This window comes from Aptenodytes forsteri, unplaced genomic scaffold, assembly GCF_000699145.1.
Source record: "Aptenodytes forsteri isolate BGI_AS27 unplaced genomic scaffold, ASM69914v1 Scaffold477, whole genome shotgun sequence".
In the NCBI taxonomy this organism is placed as follows: Eukaryota; Metazoa; Chordata; class Aves; order Sphenisciformes; family Spheniscidae; genus Aptenodytes; species Aptenodytes forsteri.
The window spans coordinates 251,149-278,737 of NW_008794378.1; the positions used below are offsets into that span (position 1 = coordinate 251,149).

Genomic DNA, 27,589 nt, shown 5'->3' on the forward strand with positions numbered 1-27,589 from the left:
TTTAAGTGGCATCTATTTTACTGTGGTGTGTGCCAAATTTTTTATTCAGTTTGGCAAGATGCATGTATTTTATAGTGATATAGTGCCTCAACTGTTCAAATGTCAAAATAAATGAAATGCATATATTTTATACAAAGCTATATATAAAAAGCAAAAACATGTAGCCTTTATACTGTTAAGTTTTATGTATTTGATTTTACATTGCTATAAGTCAGAACTGTACATATTTTATACTGGTTAATTGTACTGGATGTCCAATTCAAATTATGTAATATTTTTACATTACAGATATTTCTTAATAATTTTTTTAGAATCTAATACGGGGAGTACTCTCTTCACAACTGCGTTCCACTGGGAATTTGTCCACATCATAGACACATTTGTCCATAGCATAAAGTAATGTTCAACATGCTTCTAGGTTTTCTCAAAGGCCAGCAGAGGTTTCAGTGTTGATAGGCACAACAAGTTAGACCACCACAACCGTGTGGGGGAGTGGGCACAGTCCTCTTTCATAACTTTAAGAAGTTAACTTTTTTTTTCTTAAAAAGTGTGTGCATTGTTTGTGTGGGATGCCAAACTGAGAGGATTATAGACACATATTCTTACTAGCCCTGGAAGAAGTGAAGAGAATAATAAACAAGAAGCTAAGGGGGACTTCAGGTTTACTTGTGTATCTTGATGTTTTGTAAGAAATTGTTCAATTTTTCTTCTGTTGTTCTACTACAAGACATTATTCTGCTGACGTTTTTTCTGAAAGTCTTTAGATCTGTTAGGACATACCTTTTAGCTTCAATTGGAAATTTTTCATCAGTCTGTTTGAAAAATTGTATATAGTCCAATAAAAAAAAATCTGTTGAAACTGGCATCATTTCCTGAGATACATACAGAAGTAATTGCTGTAAGAACTTCTCACCTGTCTTGCTATTAAGCTTGTATAGCTACTTCTTCATAACACCTGTACTGTCATTTTGATGTTACATGGAAAATTGGGAAAGCTTGAGTAAAAGTTGATTATAAATCTGACAGGTTTTGGCTGTCCATTTCCAGTGCACGGTCTGAAGCATTTAGTGCTGATGTTTCTCTCCTTTGAATACTATGGGATTACTCTCCATTAGTTCTGTGTTTGGGAGAACCACTCTCTTTTAAATTCTTGCGAAATCCAACAGACACCTGTTTACTGCATTCCCTAGTTGATCCATCCTCCTATTATCAAGGGGAGTGTATTGGGTTTGCATGGCAAGGTTTTGGTAGCAGGGTGGGTGGGGGGAAGGCTACAGGGGTGGCTCCTGTGAGAAGCTGCTAGCAGCTTTCCCCATGCCTGATAAAGCCAATGCCAGCTGGCTCCAAGGCGAACCCACCGCTGGCCAAGGCTGAGCCCATCAGTGGCGGTGGTAGCACTTCGTGGGATAACATATTTAAGAAGGGGAAAAAACTGCTGTGCCACAGCAGCTGGGAGAGAGGAGTGAGAATATGTGAGAGAAATAACTCTGCAGACACCAAGGACAGGGGGTGCTCCAGGCGCTGGAGCAGAGATTCCCCTGCAGCCCGTGGTGAAGACCATGGTGAGGCAGGCTGTCCCCCTGCAGCCCATGGAGGTCCACGGTGGAGCAGGCATCCGCCTGCAGCCCACAGAGGACCCCATGCCAGAGTAGGTGGATGCACCTGAAGGAGGCTGTGACCCTGTGGGAAGGCCACATTGGAGCAGGCTCCTAGCAGGACTTGTCACCCTGTGGAGAGGAGCCCACGCTGGAGCAGGTTTGCTGGCAGGACTTGTGACCCTGTGGGGGACCCATGCCAGAGTAGTCTGTTCCTGAAGGACTGCACCCCGTGGAAGGCACCACCCACGCTGGAGCAGTTGATGAAGAACTGCAGCCCGTGCAAAGGACTCATGTTGGAGAAGTTCGTGGAGGACTGTCTCCCGTGGGAGGGACCCCATGCTGGAGCAGGGGAAGAGTGTGAGGAGTCCTCCCCCTGAGGAGGAAGGAGCGGCAGAAACAGCGTGCCCTTGTCCAGCTGAGGAGGGGGAGTGATAGAGCGGCTTTGGTGGGCACCTGGTTTCCAGCCAGGGTCAAAGCACCACAGTCAACAAACAATCTCTTACTGTCAGGAGCTCAGAGACAACAATGCTGCCACGAGTGATGCCAAAAACCAATTGCCTCTCATACCAAAATCTTCACCATGTCTGATGGCCACAAATCACATACTGTATGTCTTACAGACATAAAGGAAGAGGGAGAACTAGCACCATTTAACAGTCAGAAAGTAACTTTTCTCAAGGGTCTTATTCCAAAGCAGTATGAGGTCATGAGATGGACTTGGGTGGCAGCCATGATCTGGCACCTTCAGCCACCCTGTGACTCCACATTAACCACATCTGCTATTATGAAGGACAGCTGTAACTAGTTAGAGTTCTGGGAAGAACGTGTGGATTAACAGGTTTTCTGAGGTTTTTTTTTTAGTAGAGAGACAGTTCTTCTCCTAAGCTGCTACAAAGGGTATTGCAATGACATCTTGTTTTGGCCCACAATTGGGGATTTTTTTTTTTTAATGCTTACCCTGGTTAGCATTATCTCTGCCATTTTTTTTGCTTAAAATCAGGCTGTTGTTACACTCCACATTAAACTGCACTTCCAGTTAGTTTAGAAACTTGAGTATCACATGCTTCAAGGTTATTTTTTATGTCATGGCTTTTGCAATGTACTGCATACTTGTCAGTGGGGTTTCTGACTGTCTCCCTTTGAATGTCATTATTTTAAATAACTGAGGGATGATCTGAAGTGACAGATACAGGGCCACCAAGCGTTACCAGTTCGGTAGCACTGTCCTTTGACCCAGCTGAAATTCTAGTAGTAGTCTTTGTAGTAGTATACTCTTCTAGTAGCAGTCTTGTTTCTGGTGAGACCTGTAGCAAGACAATCCCCTTTTGTACAAAAGTAAATTGAAGAATAGAAGTATGACCTCTTTCTTTCCTATTATTGATTCTAATTATAGCAGAGAGGGTACGAACAAAAATTAGACTTGAACAGGAAGAGTAATCAGAATGAAGCGATGGTCAGAAGTCTTCATTTCATATTCCCAAGTTAATCCCAGGTTTCTGCCCTTTAATTCTTCCTGAAGCTCTATGGTCTCAAGCATGCTAACAAGGTATCCCTTTCAACTCCTGCAATCCCATCTGTCCCAAAGCCCTGAGACACTCAGCTTCTCATTCTCACTTTATCACCTGCATTGTATGAAGCAGGTACTACCCACATAACTTCTGCCTGATGTTTTTTTTTAACCCAGTGCTGCCAGCTCTCAGAGCCATTCCATACTTTTTCTGACCCGTATTCCAGCCCATCTCAAAACTTGCATTGTGAATCTGTTTTTATCTTAGCAAGCTTGTAATGTCCATTCTTTTCCCAATCATTGCCACATTGTACAAAGTTTGTCTCCCTTATGTGGGGGATGCATGTGTTTGCACATGTGTAAGTTACACAACTGCGGCTTTATAATGCTATAATGACAAGTTATGTTTTGAGGTTTGTGCATCTGTGTGCACATCTACCATTCAGGATGAAGAACGCTTGTTTATACAGTTTGTGTTTCTTTTAATTTTAAGAGATTTGAAAATACAGAGATTGCTGCAGTTAATTCAGTTAAATGTCTGCATGGAGTTTAATGAAACCTATCAGTGATGCTAGACAGACATCTTCAATACTATACACAGAAATAACGCATCACTTACCAAGATAAAAAGTTTGAGGAGGCTCTGACTTTCAGGTGGTTCTGCATGTAGCTTACAACTTCTCACTGAAAAGTGTGACCATACACTGCTCAGTTGCTTGCTTCACTTTGCAGCGGCTTAGTTGCACGCTGAATGAGGGAGAGTGTTCCTATGGAAAGCACTAGGACATTCTTGCATGAAAAAATGAATAGTGCAAAATAATACAAGAAGTATCAGGAACATGTGAGAATAAATGTGTACAATTCCAGTATCTGCATAATTAAACATACTGGGGGCAGGAGGATGGGAAAAGGGTGTTCTTGCTGTGAATACAGTTGACGTTTTTCTGTTAAGTTTTATTTTCTGCCAAGGTTTTATATACTGGAAGATACTTGAGGAAAAATAAATTGAGCATTGGATGTGCCAAAAAAACCAGAAAAATGGGAAATTTTAAAGAATGTGAATGTCATATTGTATGTTTGTTGGCTACTGTCTATCAGTGTGAGTAGTGTTTGTGAAGTATTTTGCTATAAGGAAAAAATGTGGTTATTCCATACGGATTGGCATGTATATGCTTAAACCCTTTCTATAAATATTTGAATTAAAGGACACCAGATGTTGCACAGAAGCTGCTGCTGCTTTCTGAACTTCATGGTATATTCTTTCAAAACCCACAGGAAGTAGCTGAGGGAAAAAGTGTATTAATTAAGTTCAGAAATAGATTTTCCAGCTATAGAAAAATCTCCAAAGAAAATAGCGTTTGATCTTCAGAAATGTGAGCTTGCTGTCCCAGGAATCTGGTGGCAGCATGCAGCACTGTCACATGGGGCTCAAAATTCAGATTTCAAGTTCTCAGAGCTGGGCTAGCCTGAAAGAAAGCCAGACTGTGGCCTTTGGAAATGGACCCATCTTTTGACCCGTCTCCTCTGGCCAGTGTTCATAGTTCTGTAGACAGTCTACAGGGAAAACATTTTTCCAGTTTTTCTTGACCTGAAGAAATAATTTTGTAATAGCAGAGACTTGAAGAGAAAGGAAAGTACTAGAATTCCCAGATGCTCTGCACTTCAGACATGAAATATGAGCGGACATACCCAGAGTATATTTTGTAAGCTCTAGAACTACGGCAAAAGAAATATAAATGGGATTTGCTTTGTATTGCTTGAGGAACAAGATTTATGTTTTGCAAACCAATTAACTGTTTCTGCATTTAGAAGTACTGGCTCTGCTGCAGTTGCAGTGTCGTCTTCTGCTCTGTTTCCTTCAGACCAAAGCACTGGAAGTGACTCTCCTGCACTAGTAGTTGGCATGAAACGTCCGTCTATCTTTATGCAGCGAATACATAACTGTTTATACTAAGTGACATAATTCTCCTAGAAGAAAATGTACATACAAACAAGTAAGATTCCCCACTGAGCACTCATGTCAAGCAAATCAGAAACTTCAAACATGCATTGCTGATGTACTAGCTAGTGTTTGTCGTGGTTTGACCCCAGCCAGCAACTAAGCACCCAGCAGCTGCTCACTCACCTCACCCCCATAGGATGGGGATAGCATCAGAAGAGCGAAAGTGAGAAAAACTCATGGCTTGAGACCAAGACAGTAGCTCAATAAGTGAAGCAAAGCTGTATGTGCAAGCAAAGGAGAATAAGGAATTTTTTCACTACTTCCCATCAGCGGGCAGATGTTTAGCCACATCCTGGAAAGCAGGGCTTCATGTCACGTAACGGTTATTTGGGAAGACAAATGCCATAACCGCAAACATACCCCCCCTTCCTTTTCCTTTCCTTGAGCTTTTATTGCTGAGCACTTGATACGGAATGGAATAGCCTTTTGGTCAGTTTGGATCAGCTGTCCCAGGTGTGTTTCCTTCCCAACCTCTTGCCCACCTCCTGCCTGCTTGTTGGGAGGGCAGAGTGAGAAACAGAGATGGCCTCGATGCTGGGCGAGCACTGCTCAGCAATAACTAAAACATTGGTGTGTTACCAGCTCTAAAATGTTTTAGTCACAAATCCAAAGCACAGCATCTTGGCTGCTATGAAGAAAGTTAACTCCATCCCAGGGCAGAGCCAGTACAATCTCCACCCCTTATTCCCTACTATTTACACACTCTTGACTTGGGCTCCATCTGTTGCGGTGGTTGCTCAGGACAGGAGAGGCAGCATGTTGTGTTGAGTTGTTGGGCACCAAAACCAGCTCAGGTTGGGTCACGGGGCACTTGCCCGACTCTTTACGAGGCTCATCATCTATTCGTTCGGGTGGCTTCTGCTGTAGTACTTCCTGTAGCATACAGCTCAAATCGCAGGTAGCAAAAATTTAAACATATATCCATTACAGTACCACTAGGAGGAAGGGAGGAAGGTATGTCTTTTCTCCTCTTTCCCAAAGAACTCCACTGCAGGCTTTAAGAAATCTTCCTGCTAAATTTGTGTTTTACAAGCCTGTTACACCCACTTTCCCTCCCTTAAAAAAAAAGAAGACAAAGCTGCCTTTGGAAAAGTGTCAGATACTTCTCATTTTGTTCTTCAAGCAGAGTGATGACAAGAACCTGAACATGAGGTAGCTTTTACAATGTGTCGTACCTGTGACTTCTAATATATAAAAGAGGAAGTCAGAAATGGAAGCAATTCCTACTTTTCCCCTTTTTCTGCAAATTAAAGCATGAAGATCATATTTGTTCTTCGAATCAGTATACAGAGTTCCAGTACTCTACCACATCAAATTCAAGGTTGTTTGTCCTTAAGTTCAGGTTAGACTTTGCCTCTCAACCACATCTAATGTATATTCCTTCAATTCCTGCTGTGTCATTTTGCCTACTTTTATGGCATCCATACTGTGCTTCTTGCAAGCTGCTGTATTCCTTCATGCAGAATGCCTTCTACCAATATGTTGTTCTTTTTTCAGGAGGTTCATGAATTTGCTTTGCACATGTAAGAAACAGTGAATGTAAAATCAGCGTGTTAGCTCTGAAAGATGTCTGGTATGCTTTAAAAAAAAAAATCATGTTATCCCTATTCAGTACCTGAGAAATAGCAGATTTACATGTCTGTTACGTTTCTGTCAGTGTTTGGGCAGTCAGATTCTTCCTCATTTAGAATGACAGTAATACAGGAAAAATAAATACTCAAATATTATAGTGTCATAAGCTTTTCCTCTTGTTCAGTTAATAGCCCAGAATCACATTGGTATGCATTGTAGCGTAACTGATACAGACCTGTGTAAGTATTCACCATTCTATTGACTTCATGCCTTTGAATTTATTTTGTATAGCCAAATTGTACTGCAACTGAGCGAGCCATTGCAAGACTTGCAACACATCCCATCTTGAAACCCAGATTTGTTGAACTTAAAGGTATGAAATATTATATTATATTATATTATATTATATTATATTATATTATATTATATTAACTTGTTTATGACTTCAGTAGTTTACTGGTGTGTTACCTTGTTCCTGTACATTCCTGACATGAACAACCAGTACAAAAAGAAAAGTAAAAAACTGAAAAGCTCCTGTAATTGCCTTAACTAGCTGCAGTGAACCAAGTGTCACAAGCTTGTAGTCAGTTATATTGGTTGAAATGGGCTTATATGTGATAGTATGCTATATGACATTTAAGATATAGAGCGTAGGACAAACAGGGCTCATAATGGGAACTCTAAAAATCAAATGGATGTAATGGAGTATCTCTAAATTAAATAGGACTGAACTGGCAATGAGCACAACAACATGCAGATACAAAGGCAAAAGGAGCATTACAACTGGGTTTCCAAAGGCAGCTGAAAGGTTGTGCAAATAACTCCCTTAAACTTCCCTGGAAACTGTCCCCAGTATCCTTAGGGAATCTTTCCTCATTCTTTAGGCTGTATCCTGTTCTCTTTAAACTCAAATTTTCTAACTAAAACTGATGTTAAAAAGGGTCAAGTCCTAGTAATAATGTCACAAAGTCACTTTGTTAATAACAGAGCATGTCAAATACCCATTTAATTATATCTGAGCAATTTACTATTTGTTTGCAGTTTTTACACACAAAGTAATGCCCTAAATGAACATGGTTATCAGCTGTAGATTATTTTCTGAAAGAGAAGTTCACAGTTAAACCCAAGTTTAACAGCGTATTCAGTTGGTAATAATTTCAAGTTCTTTTCCTCACTTTTGTTGATGCTGTACTCTAAGGTATTTCTTGCCCTATGTGTTCAGTAGATGATTGGTAAGGACATTCAAAATACGCTTACTGAATACAACATATTTAACTTACAAAAATGTTTTATTGTATTAAAATAACTTATGTAGACTCATGTGTAGCTGCAACAAAAGATTTTTCTTCTGGCCCTTGTATAGCTGCTGTAACAGCTTTTAAGGATGCAAGAAAGAACCCAGCCAAAGCCACTCCTTCAAAAAAGGCTAAGTCAGAAGAACAGCCTAAATCAGCGCAACATTTCAATAGTGATTTGGATGACCAAGCTCCTAAACTAGCTCAAAAACAGCAAGGATGTGAACACAAAACAAAAATGAGTATGAAAATAGAAACTGACGGGGTGGCTGAGGAACTTTGTGAGAGTGAATCTGAGCAGAAAACTGTGGAAATGAAGAAAGCATGTGCTCCAGAAGAATCTTCATTTCAGGCAGTAGAAATGCAAGCCGTCACTCAGAATAAAACAGGAAAGAAACTTGGCTATCAAAAAAGGAAAGAAAATATGAGCATGAACAAATTAAATGCAATAAAAGAAAGAAATAATGATGATCGTGACCAGGAACATCCTAATGAAGAGGAGTACTTTGATGATAGTACTGAAGAGAGGTTTTATAACCAGTCATCAGATTCTGACAGTGACAGCAATGATGATTTCTTCATTGGCAAAGTAAAAAGAAAGAAAAAGATAGCAGCAGTTACTGATTTTTCTTCAGCAAAAGAAAAGGATAGACTTCAGAAAAACATAGTGAAGAAAGAAAAGAACACAGTGCCTAGAACAGCGCAAGATTTGATCATGGAGGAAGGAAAGCCACATGCAAAAGCAAGCAAGCTAGAATCAATGTTCTGCAGTTCTTTGTCTACCTCTAATCAGAAATCTCAAAACAGAAGAAGGTAAACCTTCTCCCCTTGTTATGTTCTCCATTCCCTCCCTCCTTCCCAGTAATGGAAATTGTTGTGATTTTTAGTAGCCCTTACCAAATAAGGAGAATTTCAGCCAATTACAGCTTAGAACATTTTCACATAAGCTACTCTGCAATCTTCTTGCGCTTTCTTGACACTTACGCATTTTTCATACTCACATTAGCACTGACATATACCTAGGATTCCTAACTAGACCTGCATCCAAATTAAATCACTACTGAATACTTCTATTTTTACTTCTTTATTAACGAAGAGGAAACAATATATAAAGGGTTTGCACATTATGCTTGAAAAGTCATTGCACGGGTGTTTTGGTGATGACGATTCTTGATTCACAGGTGTTTGTTATCTTACAAGTTTCTGGAAAAATCTTAAATTCTCTTTTTACTTTTAGAAATACTGAAGACCAGCCTCTCAAAAATGGAAGAACAGGTATGTATTACTTAACCTGTAAATAGGTAAAGTTATAAGAGTAAAACGATCTTGAGATTTTGTTGCCTCTGCAGTCTAATCATGATAGGCTGGTTTTTGCTTCATTTCAATTTTGTGGCACATATTTTAACATTTGTTGTTAAAATGGTCAAATTGGTGAGCTTTCATTTTAATCTGTGGATATGGTTTGCTACTTCCTATTTTTTAATATTAGAAATACTTGAAGTAGGGTTTACACAGGAAAGTACTTTTGCATCTGTCTTCATGTTGAGCAGTTAGTGTTACCTGTGCACAGGTAAAGGTGTCAGATTATGATATTTAACAAGTCATTTATCTCATGAGTAATTCCTTCAATATTTGATTCCACTTATAGTATATGGTTCCATTTTGGAATTCATTGGATCAAGGATATAATTTCAGTCATATTGAGTTACATTGTGTAATATCTCATTGGTTTATTGTGAAGAAAAAAGTTGAGACTGTGCTGAATATTTGTCTACGCAAATTTTGAATGTGATCAGTAATAATAAATCTTAACTATCTGTGGTCTACCAAGTCACAATTTACTGGGCTACAAGACGAGGAAATCTTGCTGTGAACATTCAGATGAATGTGTTCCCCATGGCTCATTAAGAAATTCTTGAAAATATCTGCAAACCCAAGGTAGTTTTAGCATATTTTTATGAAGGTTCATGATGTAGTTAATGTTTTATTTTGTACTTCTTGCGCAGCTCTTCTTAAAAAGGAACCACAGCTCAAGAAGCAACCATTTGCAAAAGCTGCAGGTATTAAATGCAACAATAAGAAAGCATGTTTGGAGCAGCCTCTTCATCCATCGTGGGAAGCAAGCAAGAGACGCCGGGAACAAATGTCTCAAATTACAGCATTCCAAGGGAAAAAGATTAAATTTGATGACTAGACTATATGTAAATTGACGTTTTAAAAAAAAGATTATTGCAGATTTGCATCCCGTGGTACTTTCCTTATCCGTTGTACCGTCCTTATCCGTTGCAACCTATAAAATAGCAACTGCTAGAACTTACCATCTGTTAATAATGAAGATTGCTTCATTTATTCAATGTGCTGTCTGTTGACTAATGTATGGTCATATGGTGTTGGTTCCTAAGTCCCATTACGTAGTGCCACCATTTATGAAATACACTCTGACGTGAATGAATGGTTTTTAAGAACATCCTTTGTGCCCTGTAGGAATAGTACAGATTCTTTGGAACTTTTTTTTTGTGTAAAAATGTACTTTAAACTATATGAGGACTTGGATGTCAAAATAGAGGGGAAAATACAAAATATTGAGGTGATAATCCTAGCACTATATTATCAAATACATTTCAACTGAGAAAAGTAAGAGATTCTTAAACTTGAACAGACCTAACGAATTCATTAATGTATCAGATAGCTGGAAAAGCTGATCAGTAGTATGCATGACATGAAAATTTCTGGAAGGCAATAAAATATTGGCCTGTTAAATTGTGAACTCTGTCCTTTGATTATACTGCCCATTTGAAGAACTGAAAGAGTGTCTTTAATACTATGTCCTGGTGGATATATCTGGGTGCTCCAACATGTCTGTCTTGCACTTTCTGAAAGAATGCTGAAAAACTGAAATATCTTTGTACACTAAGAAACCTTTGACTTTTAAGTGCCATTCTGAGTTTGGGAGTTCATTTGATTGGGATATGAGATAAAATCTTCATTGTATTTTTCTTTAAGGACTTTTCCTACTGCTTAATTGAAACAAGTTCTGAACTTGTAATTAATCTTTAATAGTGTTGTTCATTTAAATATAGTTCTCTTTCATAATCTTGTATCTTTCATAATCAAATTAATTCCAAAACTTGGTAAATGACTGCACTGGGTATAAGATAATACACTGTACAATTCATGTCACATTTTGTAATGCCTACGGATAGCCCTGCATCAGACCAAAGGTCCATCTAGCCTAGTAGCTTCAACAGTAGTCAAAAAGGGATGCTTTTAAGCATAGGGATAGAAGAAGCACACAGTGATAACGTCCAACTTCCAACTCATTGAGCTTCCAGTTTTGTAGCTCAGGGACATCTTGTGATACTTTAGCTTATTGTGTTTAATAATCCTCAATGGATTTCTTTTCTGCAGATTTGTCTGCTCTTAAATCCATGTAAACTTGTGGAATCTGTAATCCCTTAAGGTGTAGAAGTCCTTCCTACATATTATGTTCTTATGAAAAACAATCTTTTTCTATGTCTCAGCAAAGATGGCCAGCAACTTCCAGGGCTGCATTAGAAAGAGTGTTGCCAGCAGGACGAGAGAGGTGACCCTTGCCCTGTACGGTGAGGCCACATCTGAAGTGCTGGGTCCAGTTCTGGACTTCTGGACTCACACACGAGGGACAAGGACAGACTGGAATGAATCCAGCAAAGGGTGACTGAGATGATTAAGGGCTTGAAGTATATGACATATGAGTAGAGACTAAGAGCTGGGACTGTTCAGGAGAAGAGAAGGCTCGGGGGGATCTTGTCAATGTGTATAAATACGGGTGGGTGGGAGGCAGGGTAAAGAAGATTGAGCCAGACCTTTCTCAGTGCTATCGAGTGGACAAGAGGCGATGGGCACAAATTGAAATACAAGAAATTCTGCTTAAACAGTAAAAATCTTTTTCACTGTGAGGGTGATGGACCACTGGCACAGGTGCCCAGAAAGATTGTGGAGTCTCCATCCTTGGAGATACTCCGAACCTGACTGGACACAGTCCTGGGTAATGGTCTCAAGGTGACCCTGCGTGGACAGTGGGTTTGAACTAAATGATATCCAGAGGTCTCTTCCTACCTCATCTACTCCTTGTGATTTTGTATACTTAGGACTGAGTCAAGCAATGACTCCCTAACCATCAGCAGCTCCACAGGGGAGTTACTGGGTGTGTCTAACACATGTAGTCACTGTGTAATACCTCAGTGTATTCCACTTGGGATGACATTAGAGTCAAATGGCAGGAACAAGTTTAGGTTTTTTATGGTATGGCCACCTCTCTCTCTCCTCTGCAGACTTTTTTATCTTAATATTTATAGCCCCGCAATTTCTGCCCATTCTCCCATCCTGTGTTAAGTTCTTGAAGGCTAAACGTTCTGGTTGGTCCATTTTGTATTATTATCTAGGCATGTCTCTGCCCCACTTGGTTAGGCTTTCTTTTCTGGATCCTAAACAAATATCAGGATATGTGGTATTATCTTTCTGAATGGCATTGCCACTCAGAGGAACTAGAAATTCAAATAACCTTCCATTTCCCAGTGTTTTTTGTTGTTGTTATTTTCACTGTACCATATGGAACATCATTTAAGGCCAGAAGATCAAAATAAAACATGGAAACATGTTTACTGTGGTTTTGTGAGGAAGGATCATATTTTGTAGAAAAAGCCATGCGTTTACTTCCTATATACAAACTTTTTAAGTTTTCCAGATGCAAATGCTAATCCTTAATGCTTTAAATAAATAAGTAAATAAATCCTAGCCGAATGCTACAGCCAAACAAATGTTTGGTATGTGACTTCTCTGGTTCCAATAAAAGGCAAGAAAAATTTCTTTTGGTAGATGTCATCAGCTATAATACAGTTTTTCATGGACAGCTTATCTTTCTTTTAGCAGATGGGCACCCTATTTTAAGAGTTGAAATCACATTAAAGACCAAAAAATCAAAGATTGCAAATAGTTTGGGGGAAAAAAAAAAAAGGCTCTTTAAGGAGCTTATGTTCTAAAGTGGTTTTCTGCATGTGCTTAGAGATCTAGGAGCATTGGTTTATCTTGGCATTTGAGCAAGTTTCTTACTCCATTCTTACAGCTGTAATTTGTGGCCATAGAATTCTTCCTGAAGGAAGCCTGACTTATCAAAACATCTCTTTTTTAATCTTCAGAAACACTTCTGGGCTCTTACTTTAAAGAAAAGAAAAAAGATAACATACACTGAACATGAATGAGAGAAGAGAGATTAGGTTACTGGCATTGCTTCATATTTTAATGGGCTATTACTACTTTTAGTAGTGCTCAGTGACTCACCTGGATCACAGCCTTAATGCACTATACAAACGAGTAGTGCTGTTTGGGACTCGATAATATTTTTTATGTGCAACTGGGAAATTTTTTTGTGAACTGATAAACCCAATGAACTTGCCTGGAGGTTGTTGATAAAGTTTAGAACATTTTCTCCTTATTATAACAACATAACATTTTCAGTATATACATGATTTTAACATAACTTGTATCTGTAATACTGTTTAGACAGAGATCTCTCACAAAGTATTACCAATTTTTTTTTAGTCATACTGCAAGTTATTTAATTCTGTGATGATTAGATTTAAAAACCCTGAGAACCATGCTTTCAAGTTCAGTACTATACCATAGAAGAAATGTTCTCAGTCAGGGTGCATACAGTCAGATACTACTAGACTGCTTCAGGTGCACAATTTTTTTACTTCAGACTTACTGACAAAACAACCTCAGATTTTTCAGTATCTTTTAAGAGAGTCAATATTAGTTTAAATGTGTAAAAAAGAAAGACTGGTGTACAAATTGATAGCACTAATTTGAAGATTTCCAAACAGGCATAAATATTTCTCTCATCAGTTTTTATGGACTGTTTAGATCAGGAGAAGTAGGTCTTGAACGAAAATTCAGTTACAGCAGTACTTTCTTAACCGGAAGTGTTGTGTTGCTTTCTAATTGTAGACTGGTGATGGATCATTTTGCGATACTGGGCAGGTGATCTAATGTGAAAATGAGATAGTAGAATAGCAGGTAGAAGATACTTGGAAACTAGGAGATGGTTTATTTTCAAGAAATTTGAATATACTTTCTGCAATAATTGTATGCATTTTTGACTGCATTTTTGTATTTGCATGGATCTTGATCCACACCGAGTTCTGTGCTCTAGGGATAGCACTTCTGGGAATTCTGTTTGAAGCTCATAGCTCTAATTTGTAGTAGCATAGGAATAATTTTGTTAAATAAATTATAGAAACATCACAACATTGTTTATATCTGAAATAATTCTACATTTATTTTATGTATTTTAAAAGATACTGTATCGGTTTTGTCTCCATTTACTCAAAGCCAAGAGTGCCATTAGTTATTTAAGTGTTTGACAGCCTTTTACTAGAGTGAACATTCCAAAGTTTTTAACCATGCTTTTCTGTATTAATCCCTCAGTGAAGGGACAAGAGATGCTTCACAATTCAGCCTATTTCATCGGTTTACCATACAGATTGAAGAGGCAGCAGGATGTTGGTCTGTACTTGGAGAATGTAAATAAAAAGGGATAAAATGTTTTTGGAGTAACTAAGTGTTAAATGTGTTAGTCAATTTTCTAGAGTACATAGACTTTCTACCATGGACTGCTCAAATGTTCTTTCCATGAAAGTAAAGTTTTTGGAGCAGAAATTCTGAAAGTGGTTTCTAAGTTCCTGTTTCTACAGAGACAGCCGATATGGCAAGGAAATCTTGTATCCAGATGAACCATACGTCATCCTGTTATGCCTTCACATGTTAAGCCTTTGTGTAGTGTGAGAGGTAATTCATCATGCCTTGCAACTTTTTCTTTCTTGTTTCTAACTTGTGACATATTTTCTGAGACCATGTCAGCATGACAGAACCTTCCTCATTTTCATATAGATATAACAACTTTAATTGAAGCTTTCTCACCGAGAGATGGATCTGGCCTATGCATTAAGTATAATACTTCGACAAGTAGAACGCTTGAAACATTTTATTCAAGTCATTTTCACATAAACTTGCAACCATAATACGGGCATGTAACACAAGAATATGAAAGTGCAATGAAGAATACAAAGCTAGTGCCTGAATATTATAAATTAGAGCTCTTCAGATAAAGATGCAAAGTTGTTGAAATAAGACTCTTGGCAGAAAAGTGAAGGAAATAATGAAAAACCTTCAAAAAAGTTGCAAAAACGAGTGGCATTTCACTGTATCTGTAGCATTTAGTTGCATAATAAAAACCTCCCAATAACATACTCCTTAGTTTTAATTCAAGTTAAAATCTTTCAGCACCTTTTAGGATTTGGAGAAAATGAAAATGCCTTATCGGCATAAATGTGAGACACAGGATAAACCACCTTTCAATGTCTCATTTATGAAATTCACCCTGCTGGTTTTGAATGAGTACACTGCAAACAATGCATGAATGACTACAGGAAGGCACATGTGGTGTTTGCACTCATTCGACACTGCATAGTAAACTCTGGAGCAGAGAGAAAATGAGTAGACTTTTACTAACACAAAAACATCATCTACACAGTATGTTGGTTCCATTGGTGACCAATCTGTCATTTTTGTTACACTTTCGTCTACAAATACGCAAATATCAAATGTATTTCAGGATTAAAAAAAATATATAACAAACCCCTCCTGTAATGAGCCTGACATACAGTATGTTCCTTATGTGCAATTTTTATCTAAAGATCTGAAATGTGGGAGGTAATCGCTTCACACACATTTTTATGATTTGGCTTTTCAAAGGAAATTTGAGACTGCAAGACAGCAAATTCGTACTAGAATTCTCATAAAATTTAAATCTGATTTTGCTCCCACTGAGACCAATGGCAAGATGCCTTTCAAAGATGATGGGAATAAGCCCAATGTCTGGTACAAAAGGATTCCAAAATATAATTTGCTGTATAAAATAAGCTTTTATCAAAACAGTTTTTATAAATGTTTTTCAACAAAAATGCACGTAATCCCATAAATATATTCCAGTATGAAAAAAGTAAGTTAAGGTGTCTGGGTCAAAACTGCAGAGCCAAGGTACTGAAAATACTGGTTGGCACTCCCCTATTTAGAACTACTTCTACACATGCTATATAATAAACTCTTCTACTTCTACTGCGTTGTGATTTACTATAGTTAAACAGGGGAAGTTAAAGTCACATTCCTTCATTTTTTTTAATCCTAAAATCCCTTGTTTTTCTAAATAGACTGTTCATGTTATCTTAGGCAATTTTTGTGCTATTGTACATCACTGTCATGTTGCTTAACACACATTTCAAAACAAATACAATATTTTGCTACGGAAAAAAAAGCTACATTTTTGTAGCTACAATATCCCCAATATTCAAAGTTATGGCGTTCAACACCTTTCTGAACCAGGCCATTCCCACTGAAAGGACTAAGTCCAGTATTACAACTTGCTCCACCTACACAGATGCTCAAGGTCCTCTGGCTCCTTGCTGACTTCAGTGGAGTTCTGCAAGTAGTTTGGGTATAGACATGTGAGCAGGTTACTGCCTCATAAGCCGAGGGATACACTCAGTTTCTGTGGCTGCTCTGTGTCCAGTTAGGGCTCTCTTATCCCACATTCAGCATCAGGCACAATGAGGTACGAGCACACAACCTCTTACCAGGAAGCAGCCCGTGCCCACAGCCTAGCTTCCATTACAGTAGCTTTTGTGTCCATCGCCCAAGCTGCTACCAGGACTTTCACCCCAATTTTGACCTAAGTCTATAGAAAGGTGAATGCACTTGCATCCCTTCACACCTCTTAATCTTAAAAACTCTTTGGGCTGAGATTTCAGAAGCCTAGACTTTAAACAGACCCTCATTTTTGCAGACGTGTAATAAATGGCTTTCTAATAAATCTAGTTTCCAAATTTTGCTTCTGTTCATTGCCCAATACTGGTGACTGATTGCTAAAATGGATCTCTCAGCAAACAAAACGGGACCTGCAGGTATAAATGGCATTCATTCTGCACCCACTCTCAATGTTGGGTAGTAATCACTGGGTTGCTGGTTCTTATATTCTTGTTAAGTACACACACTAGTTGTGCAAATTTGTAACCAAGTTATGACCAAGATGGAAATACTTTATAATCATGAAATAAGCTTAAAGATATGTAGGAAAGAACAAGTTGATCCTTAAAGGATACTACGATAATTCATAAAACTTCCAAACTAAATCCATAGGGTTCTACTGTCCAAATACTGCCTGAAGTATTCTCAATAGTGATAATAAAACCTCTCCACACTCCTCAGATTTTTCATTTTTTAACTATACTGAATAGCACATGTATTTTTCAATATTTTTAAACGATACTGAGATTTCCATGTTTCATTAGGTGTTTTGAACTGCTGATTAAACTTAACCAATACCAATCAGTATTTCTAGGTCCCTTTGTTTCAAAAGTAGATCCTTCATTTTACATGATCAGAAATCTTCTGAAAAAAACGCCAGATCCCCTTGTGATATGTTATTTCACAGTTTAAAAACAAAATCACAGCTACTGTAGCTTACAGCAGGGTGCACTGCAAAAGCAAAATAATTTGGGGATGGGAGGAGGAGTGGTGTACCCAGCACCAGTTAAGCAGTTCAGCAAAAACTTTAATTTGGGCTGGAAGTTTTTCCCCTTGACAATGTTGTATTTGGTTCCTGAACAGCCTAAAGTAGGATGTTAAATACATTGACTTTTGTTCTCCCTCTATATATAGTATATTTTCAACTTCATTGTTTGAATACTGAGATATACATTTTTAAAGTCAAATACAGTACTTAAGGGGAAAGCAGGTAGTAGGCTTTTTCACGATAAAAACACTTTGTTAGAGATTCTGACCTACTTCTGTTTGTGGTGCCACCTGAGTTAATTGCCTGTATTATTTTGATGGTTAACCTGTTCAAGTTGGATGTTTTTCACAGATGACTACATCAGGGACTCTTCATCATCTCCAAGAGCCCTTTTCTTGACAGGTATTTATTTTTATCCACATTAAGTTTGCAGAAGTCTTTTAAAAGCCCCACCTTGAAAAATCTCTTGAACATAGAAAGGTGGATAAGTTCTTTAATTCATTTCCACAGATGAAAGGTTTCTTTCAAAACCCCATCTGTTTTTTACTTAAGAAAATGGAAAAACTTCTAATGTATTAAAAATGTAAACATAACTTTTCTTGCAGGGGTATAACTGATATATATATATATATGTATTTCTCTGCTATATGTTAATATTCCTTGAAAACTGAACATACTTTTCTCATTCATATCAACGTGTCCTAGCAAGTTTTATTTTAATGGTACTGTAGCATTACTCTTAAGCTGGTTTTCATTCTGGTATTTTCTGAGATAGCTGACGTTAGTACTTTCTATTGCATTTTATTTAATTCATTTTACATAAATTTTTGCTACCTTTTAAAATATGTTCAATTCATTCACCAGTAATATTCCCACTGAAGTCTATTATCAACTAAACTCCAAATTTTCAGGAGTTAAGAAATGCTTATGTTTTTATGAATGAGTTAGATTTTCAAAATTTAAAGTATCTGTGCATGAATCACCAGTTCCACACATTTCAATAGTAATAAAAGTAATGCCAATTTAAATGCTTAAAATCCAGTTACAGATTTGGTTGAGAAGCAGCTGAAGTGCTTCAAAATCACATAAGGTGTGTGGGTGTATGCGTGTATGTTCTGTAGTTTTGTTTCTATAGTGTTTACATCCTATTGAAGTTTATATAATGATACTCCAGTTCAAAACGTTTGGCACCGTCTCATCCATTTTCTTGCATCTTTCTCAGTATCTGTCGAAAGAAGAGAAACAATGTTATGCAGATGACTACAAAAAGAATATCTGCTACACACCCTTGTGTCAGCTTGAAGGCACAGGTCAACAAACAATATCAGGAATTTTGTTTCCTCACCCTGCATGAACGTATTTACTTGATTACATTTGCAGAGGTAAGATGGGGACACTAAAAGTTAAAGGCGTGAAGCATAAATTTCCCTTCCATGTGAATGTGAGCAGAAACGGTGTTCCTAGGAGTACCAGTCAGTCAGTCCTGCTACAGAGAAATGCTTTAAAAGCTCCTGCCACAGGTCTGCCAAAAATAATCATTCATGACCTGCAGGACGCCTGTTGTTCTTTTTCTTCCGTTTCCTACAAGTCTGACCACCACACGGCGAGAACAAATAGAGGATTTTGCTGAAGCCATTTAACTTGTCGCATTTATGACCAAAGTGTGATTATAAATACAGATCTCCACACTGGCGTGAAAAAATGTTTCTCATTTTAACCTCATTCAACTACTGGTTTCCTAATACAAAGTAAGGAATGAATATTTTAAAGGCCAGTTAAGCAATAGTCACGTTAATTCAGTGCGTTTGTTTCACGGATGCTGTTACAGCAGACTATGCTGGTCAGTTATTTTACTTTTCATTTGCTCCTCTGGAATTTATCTCCCATGAACCTCTATACAATGTTAATACTCACTCCTTATGCAATCCAAATGAAACCGCCTGATACATATTTTGTACGAGCAACTAATACATTGTCCTGAGAACTGCTTACCTCTGTGTTACAGAAGACTGATTGCTTTTTGTGTGTGTTTCACGGATACTAAGCTACAGTAGACCTACCATGAGAACATTAATTAAATGAATTTGCCTTTTTGGAGGGAAAAAAAAAGGCATAATTGCGGCATTGTTTAAACTTTTAAAGAACTAAACTGTAAATGGAGTGTGTCTGGAAGAACTGTTTCAGGGAGGATGGCTGCTGTGTCAGCAAAGTAACATACATGTGTGGGATTTTGCAGAATGTTTTAAGAGCTCTGTAACTGCTCAACAGTTCTGTGTGGATGCTATAAATGGGTATTGAATGAGCACAGAAATGTTTTAGTGCAAATACAAAGAAGGCGTGAGCCAGAGGTAGTTATCTAGCAGCCCAGACAGTAGCAGCAATTTTGAAAGTGCTATATATCCTGATGGCACAATTGCAAGAGCAAAATGCTCACTTATGATTGTTTTTCAAGACTAAATAATTTTTAAAAATCAGTGCTAGCCTTATGGAAATAGTTTAATTACCGGAGGTCAGGATTTGAAAGCTATGCAGTTATCAACAGCGAAGCAACTGTTCCCCTCATTCCTGCCAAAAAAGACCTTTGAAAAGTGCCACATGAATTTTGAATTAACACCCCAGATCCTGAAACCCAAGAAACAACATACTGAAGAAATTGATATCTCTAGAATTAACAGTGGGAGTTATTTTTTCAATACAAAGTAAATCTGTAAGCTTTATAAATCTGCTTGTCAACTTTAGTACTATGAATTTAAAACAGTTGCAAAGACAAAGGAATGTACTTACGGTGAAATTGTACAGCCAGAGGCATATGCATGGTGGCCTGTATAGCGTATATCGCAGCGTACTATATTGTTGGAGTAATCGGATTCAGGCACCAAATAGCTGGGGTTTACACTCACCTTAAGGGGAGAAAGCACAGTGTTGTCTACTTCCAGGTTTGAGTTGATAACTTACATTCAAAAGGACGTATACAAATTATTTGCTTCTTTAAAAAACAACAATAAAAACCCCAAACCTCCCCACTCCCAATACCCTTACCTTCAGAATGTAATTTCCAGGTTTTACATCTGTAATATCAATCCACTGGCAATCTATATCAGCATTGTAAGTGTCGTAGCAGCCAGGGCTCAGTCCCTTAAAAATGAAGTTAAGATGGATGTCAAAAAATCATTAGGAATAGTACTATTCTAGACATTAGGGACACTCAGACTGAAGCTCACTTAACCATCACATTTCACTAAGAAAATTACCTCAGGAAATGAGGCTTATTTTTTCTTGGCATTTTATTTGAATATCTAAACTAGAACACGTAAGTCTAACATATCACTTTTATAGACAGCACTGTATTACTACTGCATAAGAAACACCTATACTACTGATAGTTGTTCATCTGTGAGATATCTGTATTTTATCTGTATTTTATTGTCACTTGTTACAGTACTCCTTTTATGTAAATATTGTTCATGCTATTACTCAATATTCTTTACCAAAGGTGAGAATAAAATCAAAAGTGACCAAAGACTGGACCTAAATATCTGTAAATCTCAAGTAAATAGCTTCTGAGGTCCTTGAGTACAAACTTAATGACTGTGTTGGAACCTGTCTCCACCCTTAGGAATGATGCAACTTTTTGCTATAGATGTACTCTGCCAAAGTGCCATCTTTGAATAGTAGAGTCTAGGGCCATTTTCACATTGAGTTTTGCACAGAAATGGCACCTCTTCAGGCAAATAGTGACACAAGAATCTGAGAGAACTGAAAATGTAGCCTTTCTTCCAGATGAATCTTTTCTGAAAACTTCTTTGCTGTTAGGAACATCAGTAAGAATCTCCATATATTAATGTATCAGTGGTTCAAATCTGGTGTCTTTAACCGTGGCCAGTACAGATTGCTCTAGGCAAAGCTGATCTGTTCTGGCGACACACAGAGCGCACAAAACCCAAGTCCTGCAGGAATTCCCTCTTGACCCAGCTGGTGATCAGCTCAGACTCTCGCATGTATGTGCCAAGTCTGAGGCTGGAGGAAAGTTTTACAGTCCAATTACAAACCCCTGAAATATGGGCTTCCAGTGGAAACGCTGACACAGCCATGATTCTAGTGACACAAATACTCCAGCTGTAAAGTATGTGTGTTGCTTAGTTAGATGTCATAGTCTACAGAAGGAGAAAAGATATTTATAAAGCCTCTTCAAAGCCTTTATGTATTTCAGATCATTCATTACATTTAAAATTCAAATGTGGACACGTCAGCCAGTGAAGCATAGCTGTCATTTCTCCGTGATAAAATAACCACCTCCTAGATTAAAAACTGCAGAATAAGGGATACAAGTTTATGTATAAGTGGCCATATTGAGTTTAACCACAGATCCATCAAACTCAGTGTCATGCCTCTGACAGTGGTCAGCAGCAGATGCTTGAGAAGAAAAGAACATAAGAAATGCGATGTGTAATCTCCTTTACACAAGCAAATTCCTTCCACCAGGCATTTAACTGTATTTAAGACATGGGGTACCATCAGATTTTTATGTTTAATAGCCTCCATTACTTCGTCTAAATTTTTTTGAACCCATGTAGATATTTTTGATCTCTGCAACATCCTATGGCAAGGAATTTAATACTCTATTCATGCGTCAGAAGAGCACTCCTCTCTGTTTTAAAGCTGTTGTCTGACTGTTCTTTTGGATATCCTTACATTCTTGTACTGTGAGAAACAGTGAATATCAACAATTTCCTCTTTCTATCCAGGACCACTCAAGATTTGGTATTATTTCTGTTTTTTCCAAATGGAATAGTCTATGAAATCTCTTAGCATGGTAGCCATATTACACTGCTGATGATCCTTGTTCTCCTGGGGTTGGCTGGCTTGGTTTTTTAAGCTTTTCTGTAACGGTTTTGAGAGGTGGTGACCAGAACTCCATGCAGTATTCAAGGTAGGAGCCTATCATGGATTTGTATAATATCATAATGGTACATTCCACTTTTTATCTATTCCCTTAATAAGCCCTAACACCTTGCTTTACATTTGTGTATGACCCATCATGATGTTCACATGGCTGCCATTCTCTTTAACAGCCTTCCATAGACGCATAAAACTATGCTGTAAGTTTTCCGTGTTGGACTGCCAGCCGGTAGCTGTAGGTATTAAGGGAATTCAGCACCTTGCAGCCTCATGCTCTGCAAGGGAGAAAATACTAGCTATGAACTCTGGGACCAGCCAAGGACACCACCGAGCAGTTTGTGGGGGATGAACAGTGGAAACGACTTCCTTACTGACTCTGTCTTGAGTTCCCTTTAGCTCACTTGACCAGTCCTATTACCACAAGAACTTGTGGTGTGTTTTAATACAGTTCAGTTACCAGTGATGCTAGGCTAATGAGTGTCCCTGCATTTTAATGAGACACCCACATTTAGCAGCACCTGGGAAAATTATAAGTCTCCAAGTTGCTATCCTGGCCTCTATGATGGAGAATTTCAGAGCTAGTTAGGGCATCAGATAATTTACGGCATCTGATGATCGGTAGAAAAAAAATCCAAAGATAAATTAGAGGGGGAAAAGAAACTTGGTTGTCTCTGAACCAACTCTTACCTGCGTATGCGCTGTACATGCGTACCGTCTGTAATATCCATAATCACAGGAGGTATCTTCAAGACAGAAACTTGCTTTGTGTCCTTCAGCAACTTTTCTGTGTGAGCTTGCATCCAACAAGTCATAGTGGCTGAATTCATCCATGCTGTGATAATGTCTGTTAAACCACAGATACATTATTAAACATGGATCAGATCTTGTCAATAACATTTTAACATATTCCTATTTTATCTACCTTTTGTTAGGTCTGGCCAAATTTTATTTATTACACAGAACTTGTGTGTTAGTATACTTTCCTATTTACTGGCCATTCAATTAAGTTTTATTTTCATTTTAATTTGTTAAGGGAAAGACTCCATAGCAGCAGTGTTTTTCCAAAATTTCCTGTTTCAGCTCTTTTCCAATAACAATAGTAGTATTAAGTAGTTCATATTTGAATTGTACATCTTATAACTGCCTTTAGCCAGAGTTTCGCTAGGAATGCTTACCTTACATACTATAAATTCCAGGAAAGTTTGCTACTTGCTAGCAAAAACACAACAATTTACTTTCACATTTCCATGGCCCTCAGTCAATGTAACACATTCATAACATTAGCGAAAACAAAATCTGCATAAAGAAATCAGCTTCTGGCAATGCAGATCTCGTCCGATGTCAACAATTTTTGTAGTCTGTACTTAATGTAGTCTCCATTTCAAAAGTGTATGCTTTTGATCTGGGCACAGTGATGCATTTTTCTTGCTCTCACACGAAGTGAGTTCTAGCTCTTACTGTGGACTTGAACAACTATTATTCTTGTAATTTCACTTTTTCCAAACATGTGGAAAATTAAACTTGTACTATCTACCTGCACTTTGTCTGTGCAGCATTTGGCTGCTGTTACTTACGAATGCTTTCAGCTCAAGAGGTATATGAAAAAGATATAATTAAACAGAATTCAAAAGTATTGTTAAAACAAAGAGGAGCACACAAGTCTCACAAGCATGCATGTCAAGAACACTAAAACCAGTCCACAGATGATGATGACTAACACTGAAGTCTGATGGCTAGCCAAACTAATTGGCAGTTATAGTTCATTTCCAAATGAGCTTGTTTCACTGTCATGGAAATGAGCACGAGAAATGCATTTTTTTTGTAGGCAATGTATTTTCTGTCCAAGAACTGAATCAACATCAGAGACACTTTGCATCTGGATAGTGATAGCTGGGCTATCGTGGCAGAGTAAGAAACTGCTTTTCTACAAATGGAAGATTTCAATTGCTCTCTATCCATTTCATCCACTTACCAACTTTGTAAGCACCAGGGTTGGGTTTTTTTGTTGTTGTTGGTGGTGTTTTTTTTCCAGGGGTGGGGGTTAACTGAAGACCAGGGTTGTTTTTTGTTGTTGGTGGTGGTGGTTTTTTTCCAGGGGTGGGGGTTAACTGAAGTATTTATGGAGGGTTTTTTTGTTTGGTTTGGTTTAGTTTTAGTTTTTTGATCCTTACAAGATTTATAAACTAGCAATATCAGTCTTTTTTTGAAAGAATTTGTTCTAATGATACTGATTTTCATTAGATTATGATACTTCAAAGCTGTTTTTTGTTGTTGGTGGTGGTGGTTTTTTTCCAGGGGTGGGGGTTAACTGAAGTATTTATGGAGGGTTTTTTTGTTTGGTTTGGTTTAGTTTTAGTTTTTTGATCCTTACAAGATTTATAAACTAGCAATATCAGTCTTTTTTTGAAAGAATTTGTTCTAATGATACTGATTTTCATTAGATTATGATACTTCAAAGCTTAAAGCCTCTGAAGCTAGAGAGAAATATTCCATTGACTCCAGGGGCCTTTAGATCAAGCCCACATTACATATTATTTTTTTAATAGAATAATATTAAGTTACCACTTATGTACCCGTAACAGCAGAATTGTATTTTAAGTAAGGTGGAAGTAAGGTAAGCTTTCTAGTATTTTACAATCGGTCCTGCTATGAAATAGCAAAAATTGGAACAAACCTGGAAACTGTTGCATGTGAATTTTCTGAAAAGGTACAAGTTTGCAGTGTTATCTGCTCCCAAAATGTTGAAAATGTTCTACTACATTTGCCTTGCCATGTTTCCAGCAATTTTGCTATTTCTAGAGCAATACTGCTATGTGAAAGTATCATGATATGATAAGGATATTGATAATGGGATCAGTCAACTCAGTATCTTCTCTTTTCCATATTGATCAGACCATTCCTTGTCAAGAACTAACCCATGAAATTCAGGTCAGGAAGTATGGGTCAATGTTTACAACAATGTGTTACAGAGAACATGCTAGTAAATGTACATTTTAGGGTTTCCACAGTTATTTTAACATGATTGGGACTTTTATTTACTGGTTCCACTTAAATGTAACTGGACTATAACCTATGTAAAATATACTTAAAGGAATAAGGTGCCACTATCAAAACTGATTTCAGACTTGTATTTATAATTAATTTATACCTGAAAGAGTTTTGTACTTATAGATAAGCTTCATATACATTTTGGTTTCATGTGGCTATATAAAGAGTAATTACCACTACCATAAAATTAATCAGACAGTAAAAGGCTAAAGTTTCCCCATGGCTTCCCCCCTGCTTCACTGCAGTTTTAGAAAATGTCACCTTATAAGTGACAATTTGTTAGTGAAAAAGATAATTAGAAGGTTCCATACTGAGCACTTCACTCACTGGTGACAGCTGTGCCACTCCCATGAATAACGGGGTCTGCTGGGCAGAAAATCTGATGTGCCTTGATTTTTCACTCTTTGGGGGAATCTCAGAAGCACACGATTGTCGTAGTCTCTAACATCTGCTCGATAAGCTGAACTGTAATAATGCAAAAAAGAGCCGTAAGTATATGCAAGAAACACTTTAAAAAAGCATCTATATTGTCTCAGAAGTAACTGATAGCATAGATCTTTTCAGCTCCCTTAAAGCTCATGCATTGGAGACGCACAAGATTTCCACATGGTGTGCTCAGAAGTGCCTGGTGTCAGAACAAGACCTGAGTACGATTCAGATCTGCTTCTAATAATATAAACAGGAGTTTGACCACTGACTGCCTCAGCCTCTGAAGCAGATCACTGCTTAGCTGTAAAATTACTCTGGTACCAAAAATACAGTTTCATTAGTTGCCGTTAACCAAAATAGCTCACTGTGTATGTAAGATCACACAACAGATGTTTGTTTCTATTGCAACAAAAATGAATAAATATATGCCTCAGGCTGTATTTTCCTATTTCACGTAGCTATTATCTACAGTCTTTTAAATACTGGAATATTTTAATCAACTGATAGCCAGCAAGAGCATTTCAATTAGTCTTCACTGTAAAGTTAGCATAAAAACCACTGCTTCTTATGCCATGTTTTCTTTTTCCAGCAAGTGAAGAAAGAGCATGACCCTGGAAACAGTCTGACATCAATTAATGATGCTGGTAAATAAATAAATCTGTTTTGCATGATAAGGTATCAAACAAGTTAAAATGGTTAAAAACAGCCATGTTGATTTCTTTCCAAACAAAACAGGAAAAATCCCTCTTTGCCAACTGGACAGGACCTAACTTCATAGCAAAGCTGTTATTTCAACCCGTTAAAAGACTCTGAAACACTTCTCAAGGAGATTTTAGTCTTAAGAGACATTACAAGGCATAGGCCCAGAAACAATTAGCATGTTATAATTTTAATAGTAACTTGTGCTGGTTAAGAATAGGGTTGGTTTGGTTTTTTTTAAATGGGGTAGAATATTATCTTGTTGGATTAGAGGAGGGAGATGAAAATCACCAGATTCAAGTGGGTTTTTTTAGGTGCCTCCATTCTGCAAAATTCAGGTATGTCCAAATGAGCCTGATAATAGAAATGTGCAATACAACTTTTCATAAAATGTAGGTTTTTCAATTCATCTGTAGTTTGTCTCTCTACTATGGCGGTATTGTTTTCTTATGTGCACACCCTACCATCTACCACAGGCTTAGAAGAAGAAGAAGAAGAACTGGGCTATGTTTCCTCGGGCCCTCCAGCCTCCCTTTTCTCCACTCTTCACCATGTCCTCAGGTACTCTGCGGTGGGTGCAGGAGCACAAGATCCCATAGTGGACAGGCAAAAGCCAGGGTGATGCCTACCTTGCCAGGCAGTTCTCCTCGGCAGCGCATCTCAAGTTATACATGGACATCCTCTGGACATACGTGGACGCCTGGATGTAATAGGGATCCGGGACTAAGTCAGGGAGACCTGCAGTTCATCAAACCAACCACATAACAGCAAGATCAACCCAGGACACGTCTGCAAATACTTGGCTTCCATCCCAGTCGTTAGGAGCCGTCGTTTTGCTACGGACCCCTGCCCCCATTAAGCTCGCTCTCCCTTTTGCTCAGGCCCTTCAGCCTTTCCCAAAGACCGCATCACAAGCACGACGCCTGGACC

General features: G+C 38.0%; 2 protein-coding genes across 3 annotated transcripts in view; one reads left to right on the top strand and one right to left on the bottom strand.

Moving 5' to 3' along the window:
* SRFBP1 (serum response factor binding protein 1) overlaps positions 1-10,737 on the top strand; it is a 73,087-nt gene extending 62,350 nt beyond the window's left edge. The window contains exons 5-8 of the mRNA XM_009287841.2: positions 6,971-7,052; positions 8,043-8,787; positions 9,212-9,249; positions 9,981-10,737. Coding sequence (XP_009286116.1) covers positions 6,971-7,052; positions 8,043-8,787; positions 9,212-9,249; positions 9,981-10,168 — 1,053 coding nt within the window. The 3' untranslated portion in view covers positions 10,169-10,737. The remainder of the gene's footprint in view (positions 1-6,970; positions 7,053-8,042; positions 8,788-9,211; positions 9,250-9,980) is intronic.
* A 7,991-nt stretch (positions 10,738-18,728) lies between these two features.
* LOX (lysyl oxidase) lies at positions 18,729-27,391 on the bottom strand. Of its 2 annotated transcripts, XM_009287852.1 has the most exons (6): positions 27,289-27,391; positions 25,859-25,996; positions 23,171-23,327; positions 20,624-20,719; positions 20,369-20,484; positions 18,729-18,809 (listed from the first exon to the last, which is right to left on the bottom strand). In XM_009287852.1, exons 1-6 carry the CDS (start codon positions 27,336-27,338, stop codon positions 18,803-18,805), a joined length of 564 nt encoding a protein of 187 aa, XP_009286127.1. In that variant the 5' UTR covers positions 27,339-27,391; the 3' UTR covers positions 18,729-18,802. The 2 variants fall into 2 exon arrangements, with proteins under 2 accessions (XP_009286127.1, XP_009286135.1); XM_009287860.1 differs by lacking the exon at positions 18,729-18,809 and having other exon boundaries at positions 20,365-20,484.
* Between the last annotated feature and the right edge of the window lie 198 nt (positions 27,392-27,589).

Excerpts from the sequence above, each read along its gene's own strand:
- LOX (XM_009287852.1), bottom strand. The coding sequence starts at position 27,338 with ATGTCCATGTATAACTTGAGATGCGCTGCCGAGGAGAACTGCCTGGCA. Across the intron at positions 25,997-27,288 it reads GAGGAGAACTGCCTGGCAAG|TTCAGCTTATCGAGCAGATG; the intron begins GTAGGCATCACC and ends GCATTATTACAG. Across the intron at positions 20,720-23,170 it reads CATGTACAGCGCATACGCAG|GGACTGAGCCCTGGCTGCTA; the intron begins GTAAGAGTTGGT and ends TTCATTTTTAAG.